Below are 6,977 nucleotides of genomic sequence, written 5' to 3' on the forward strand. Positions count from 1 at the left end.
GCCTTGGTACTTTATCCTCAGCCAAGTATCAGTAACATTATTTGTGGCAGAGTCAGCATTAATAGCTGACAACCTGAATTTAGGTCCGGACTGAGATTAATTTGTGTCCAAAAATTCCTTTCCCCCAGTTCAACCATAACAAAACAGCCAGGTAGAGGCTACCTTTAACATTTCAAATAGTGGCCAGTTTTTTCCCCCAGAACTATCAATAAAATAAGGGTTAGAAACAGTCAAGCACATATTTACACACAGCTGCACCCAAAGTCCGTGCAGGCTTAGATGTAGGAAGCAAGTCTGATCAAGCATAAATAAACCTTCATTAGGTTTATTGCCTGAAATCACTGCATAAATAGTGGTGGGAAAAATTGTATGTCATTCCATTTTATTGTTTATAGTGCAAGTCATGATGACTGGGACTACATAAAACACTAGCTATAGCCTAGATAAGGGAAAGCATAACCACACCCACAGTCACAACCAATGGCAAGGAAAATTGTAAAGAGACAGACATTAAGGAATTTATAACGATGTCATTTTATTGAGAAAACGCGTCCAAGAAAAACAGAAAACAATTCGAAAAATTAAGATCTAACACAAAGTGCAATGTTTTAAACAAATGTTTGTCGTCTGGCATGGTGTAGGCAAGTCACGACACTGAGGGGTAAAAAGCAAAAGGGTTCGAATTTTGGCTCAAAACCGTCCAGAACGTTCAAGTTCTCTCGACCTCCTCCTCTCGCGACCTCGCCGGCCTCGGTCATGCGAACGAGAGCACCGTTCTCGAGACCTTGAATGGGAGCGATGCCTGAAAAGGCCAATAAAGGGCAGTATGGAGAACACCGAAAACATTAAATAACAAATTACAAACGTTTCTACATTTATAGTAGTGCAACTTATCAACCGCCAGAGTTTTCCATACCTTTTTCTACGCCGTCCATACAGTTCCCTCCTCAGCTCTCGAGAGATGGGCTTTAGGTGCATGAAGTTACAGAAGCCGCCTCGCGTGCACTCCCTGCGGTAGACAAGACACTGCAGTCAAACGTCACAGCAGTAACATCAAAACGGAAGTATTCGCATCAGCTCATATCAAGTACCTTGAAAACACACTGTGAGAAATGTTATCTGCCCAGCAGCTGCACCCACTGTTGCACCTTAGTCAGGCTGGCTGAGCAGAAATGACTTTGCTACTTTCCCTGCCAAATATAAAATGTAAGGGGTCGGTGCTTCAAACTACACGTCACCATCCGACAGTTGAAAATTCTTAAGAAGAAAATGCAGATAGAAACTCTCAAACATATCACAATGATAGACGTTACGGCAGAGGTATGAAACTCACATTACCTGTAAACCACTAGCCAGGTGTAGTGAAGTGGGTGAAGTCAGAAAAAAAATTGTCCCTTTTTGTAGAAGTATGAATTTTAATTATATGACTTATTTAAGCACATCATAATATTTATGAGTTATTCTTTTATAACCACAAACAACTAATATTTCTACTAATTATAAAAATAAGAAGAGGAAGAATTATCATTAATAGTAATAATAATAATAATAATAATAATAATATAAATACACAGTTTAATAAATTTTACTGTTCAATTAAATCAAGTATTTTTTTATACTTATGCTACACATCCAGACACACTAATTTAATATGCTTTTTATATTATCACTGTAATATATTACAACTTTATCGAACATCACATTTTATGACCACATCATGCAGCCCTAACAGGCTGTACAGTGTACACCTATCAGGCATAACATTATGACCATCTCCTTGTTTCTATGCTCACTGTCCATTTTATCAGCTCCACTTACTCTATAGGTGCCCTTTGTAGTTCTACAGTTACAGACTGTAGTCCACCTGTTTCTCTGATACTTTGTTAGCTATGCTATAGGTGGACCTCAGAGAGCCAGTACTATTGGGGGGTGGATCATTCTCTGCACTGCAGTAACACTGACATGGCGGCGGTGTGTTAGTGTGTGTTGTGCTGGTCTGAGTGGATCAGACACAGCAGTACTACTGGAGTTTTTAAACACTGTCCTCTCACTGTCTAATATGTTAGACACTCCTACCATGTTAAACCTAGTGGAGGTAAAGTCAGAGGTGCTAGCTCATCTGCTGCTGCACAGTTTGTATTGGTCATCCTCTAGTCCTTCATCAGTGTCACACGGATGCTTTCAGCTAGATGGTTTTAGTTGGTGGACTATTGTCAGTCCAGCAGTGACACTGAGGTGTTTAAAAACTCCAGCAGCACTGCTGTGACTGATCCACTCAGACCAGCGCAGCACAACACACACTACACACCACCACCACATCAGTGTTACTGCAGTGCTGAGAATGATCCACCACCCAAATACAACCCCTGGCAAAAATGATGGAATCACCACTCTTGGAAGATCTTTCATTTGTTTAATTTTGTAGAAAAAAGTTTGTCACAGAGACATTTCACAAAACTTTTTTTTTCAAAATTCCAGCCTTCTGGCATTAAGAAAACAATAAAAAAGAAAGATATACACTGCTCAAAAAAATAAAGGGAACACTTAAACAACACAATATAACTCCAAGTAAATCAAACTTCTGTGAAATCAAACTGTCCACTTAGGAAGCAACACTGATTGATAATCAATTTCACAGCTGTTGTGCAAATGGAACAGACAACAGGTGGAAATGACTGGCAATTAGCAAGACACACTCAATAAAGGAGTGGTTCTGCAGGTGGGGACCACAGACCACTTCTCAGTACCTTTCTGCTTTCTGGCTGATGTTTTGGTCAATTTTGAATGTTGGTGGTGCTTTCACACTCGTGGTAGCATGAGACAGACTCTACAACCCACACAAGTGGCTCAGGTAGTGCAGCTCATCCAGGATGACACATCAAAGTGAGCTGTGGCAAGAAGGTTTGCTGTGTCTGTCAGTGTAGTGTAGTCCTGAATATATTAGAACTGCGTGGATGTAAAATTGACTTTTCAATGTTTAACTTATAAGTTGTCTGACCAGTGGTAGGATGGTCCCCCCTTTAGATGTGAGTCTTGGTCCTCCCGAGGTTTCTTCCTCCTCCAGCTCTGAGGGAGTTTTTCCTTGCCTCAGCGCTCACGGGGGTTCTGTATATTCTGTATATTCTGTATATTATGTTCAGTGTTTTGTCTGATTCTCTGTGCTGTGATTCCCATTTTTGTAAAGCTGCTTTGTGACAACATCAGTTGTAAAAAGCGCTATATAAATAAATTTGATTTGATTTGATTAGTGTCCAGAGCCTGGAGGCACTACCAGGAGACAGGCCAGTACACCAGGAGACATGGAGGAGGCCATAGGAGGGCAACAACCCAGCAGCAGGAGCGCTACCGCCACCTTTGTGCAAGGAGGAACAGGAGGAGCACTGCCAGAGCCCTGCAAAATGACCTCCAGCAGGCCACAAATGTGCATGTGTCTGCACAAACTGTTAGAAACCGACTCCATGAGGATGGTATGAGGGCCCGACGTCCACAGATGGGGGTTGAGCTCACAGCCCAACACCGTGCAGGACGCTTGGCATTTGCCAGAGAACACCAGGATTGGCAAATTCGCCACTGGCGCCCTGTGCTCTTCACAGATGAAAGCAGGTTCACACTGAGCACATGTGACAGACGTGACAGAGTCTGGAGACGCCGTGGAGAGCGATCTGCTGCCTGCAACATCCTTCAGCATGACCGGTTTGGCAGTGGGTCAGTAATGGTGTGGGGTGGCATTTCTTTGGAGGGCTGTACAGCCCTCCATGTGCTCACCAGAGGTAGCCTGACTGCCATTAGGTACTGAGATGAGATCCTCAGACCCCTTGTTAGAAAATATGCTGGTGCTGTTGGCCCTGTGTTCCTCCTAATGCAGGACAAAGCTAGACCTCATGTGGCTGGAGTGTGTCAGCAGTTCCTGCAAGATGAAGGCATTGAAGCTATGGACTGGCCTGCCCGTTCCCCAGACCTGAATCCTATTGAGCACATCTGGGACATCACGTCTCGCTCCATCCACCAACGCCACGTTGCACCACAGACTGTCCAGGAGTTGGCAGATGCTTTAGTCCAGGTCTGGGAGGAGATCCCTCAGGAGACCATCTGCCACCTCATCAGGAGCATGCCCAGGCATTGTACGGAGGTCATACAGACACGTGGAGGCCACACACAATACTGAGCCTCATTTGGACTTGTTTTAAGGACATTACATCAAAGTTGGATCAGCCTGTCGTGTGTTTTTCCACTTTAATTTTGTGTGTGACTCCAAATCCAGGCCTCCATTGGTTATTAAATTAGATTTCCATTGATGATTTTTGTGTGATTTTGTTGTCAGCACATTCAACTTTGTACAGAACAAAGTATTCAATGAGAATATTTCATTCATTCAGATCTAGGATGTGTTATTTGAGTGTTCCCTTTATTTTTTTGAGCAGTCTATAATTGTTGTAGTCAGTCACAATTGTGTTTGTAGATCAAGTACAGTAAAAAAATGATGGAATCATTAAATTCTGAGGAAAATATATGGAATCGCTCTGTAATTTGCAGTTCTAACACAAACACCTGCATCAGATTAAACCTGCTTATTAGTCTTCAGTTAAAAAAAAAAGAGTGCTCACACCTTGGAGAGCTGTTACACAAAGTCGACTGACATGAATCATGGCTCCAACACGAGAGATGTCAGTAGAAACAAAGCAGAGACTTATAAAACTTCTTCAAGAAGGTAAATCATCACGGAATGTTGCAAAAGATGTTGGCTGTTCCCAGTCAGCTGTGTCTAAAATCTGGACCAAGTACAAACAAGATGGGAAGGTTGTAAAAAGGAAGCATACAGGTAGACCAAGGAAAACATCAGCGCGTCTGATCGGACTGATGAAGAATACTGTTTGTCATTAGTTAAGTCCATGCCTCAGAGAATTCAACCTGTACTAATTCAACAAAGTACTAATGGTGCAGTGTTTTTCTCATGATTCAATAATATTTTCCTCAGAATTTAGTGATTACATATTTTTTTTCCCTCTACTTGATCTGCAAACACAATTGTGACTGACTACAACAATTATATTTATTTCTTTTTTTATTGTTTTCTTAATGCTAGAAGGTTGGAATTTTGAAAAAAAAAAAGTTTTGTGAAATGTCTCTGTGATAAACTTTTTTCTACAAAATTAAACATTTGAAAGATTTTCCTCCAAGAGTGGTGATTCCATCATTTTTGCCAGGGGTTGTAGTACCTGCTCTGTGAGGGTCCATGGGGGACCTGACCACTGAAGAACAGGGTAAAAAGGGGCTAACAAAGTATCAGAGAAACAGATGGACTACAGTCTGTAACTGTAGAACTGTGCACCTATACAGTAAGTGGAGCTGATAAAACGGACAAAGAGCGTGGAAACAAGGAGGTGGTCATAATGTTATACCTGATTGGTCTACATGACAACAGGAGTGAAACAGAGCAAGTGAAACAGACAAGACTGACCCCATTTCATATTGCCTGCAGCAGGCTTCTCTGAAGTCAGTCACAGGGGAAAGCTCAGCATGGATGGGCTGGCCGTTGAACCAGCGGTTGTTCAGGTCGAGAACAGCCTTCTCTGCATCCTCTTCATACCGGAACTGTTCAAACATCAACAGAGTTCAGTACTGAAGGTCATGACTATAAAACGTATAAAAATAGAAAAAAGCAGACAGAATTAAAGCTGGCTAGTACTTTACTGTTTCAGCCTTGCAAAGAGCTAATTTATGCTTAATAACTACAAACAATGTGATCTATAGATGTTATTTTGTAACTCTATATACAAAAAGTCTGTACACGCTACACACCATTTTAATATGCTTTTCATATCACCGTAATATACTACAGTACTACAATGTACTTCTGTCAACTTTGTAAACCATCACTTGTGGCTGCATGACCCTCATTACTCCAATGCAACAGACACCAAACAGGTCTTGGCTGATCAAATACTTTTGAAATAAGCAAAGAAATATAAATGTGAAAAATGTATCAAAATGTTTTGCTACACCATCACTTAAAGATCAGATCTAGAACTGTTCTGCGATTCAGTTATTTGAACACAAACATTTCTGGACCACGTTTTGACTATTTGATTCCTTAAATACATTTACATAAATACACAGCTCCGGTTCTAAACCAGGAAAGCAAAATTTGGCTCTAAACGTTTTGGCTGATCAACTAAGTGTAAAATTGTGTAAATTTTACTTTTCACCAAAGTATTGTTTTAAAGGGGAGAGCGGCATTATTCCAGGGACTGAACACATCCACATCCATTAGCTTCTGTACTTACCTTGGCTAACATCAAGCCAAAAGCTCTTTAAGTCAAGGCCACACACACACAGAACAGTGTCAGACAGACGTCCTTCATTTTGAGGTGTGAAACTTTTTATGGGATTTTATTCTGTTTAATGTGTGTCAGAAAGCCACTTCCAATCTTAGCCTGCTATTTTCTGCGTGCTAAACCTTTTCCTGGGGTGTGGTTGAAAGTGAAAGAAAAAAAAAGTAATATTTTTTATATATGAATTAAATTGCACAGTGGAATGGGGACTGTAGTCTTTTGATTAATGGCATAAATTAAGTTTGAGTAAGGGCAAAAACATAAACGGAGATATTTAACAATTATGATAACATTTAGCAAGCATGATAAGGCTGTAAGGCCTTCACACCCAAAGCACCATTTGTTATTTTTTATTACATCATTTTATTCACCATGTTCCCATCTGACCAACCATTACTGTCTCTGCTGTTGGCATGGCGACAACTAAGATGACAGTTTGGCTGCATCCCAGTAACTACATCAGCTAAAACCAGGATCAAATATAACTCATTCAAACTGTATGAAGACACACTCATTAATCTCTAAACACTACTTTCCACTTTGGTAAAGTCAAAGTAGGTAGCCTTAATGTCACCATTTGCTCTGTGTGAGGAGCAAAGAATACTGCCCCTGTTTGCTTTGTGCTTTGTTACATGTGGAGCTGCA

General features: G+C 40.9%; 1 protein-coding gene across 1 annotated transcript in view; it reads right to left on the bottom strand.

Moving 5' to 3' along the window:
- Positions 1–510: 510 nt before the first annotated feature.
- Positions 511–6,977, bottom strand: part of LOC108434659 (splicing factor U2AF 35 kDa subunit) — a 10,754-nt gene continuing 4,287 nt past the window's right edge. Inside the window, 3 exon segments of the mRNA XM_037543541.1 lie at positions 511–802; positions 917–1,009; positions 5,459–5,592. Coding sequence (XP_037399438.1) covers positions 691–802; positions 917–1,009; positions 5,459–5,592 — 339 coding nt within the window. The 3' untranslated portion in view covers positions 511–690.

This window comes from Pygocentrus nattereri, chromosome 12, assembly GCF_015220715.1.
Source record: "Pygocentrus nattereri isolate fPygNat1 chromosome 12, fPygNat1.pri, whole genome shotgun sequence".
NCBI lineage: Eukaryota > Metazoa > Chordata > Actinopteri > Characiformes > Serrasalmidae > Pygocentrus > Pygocentrus nattereri.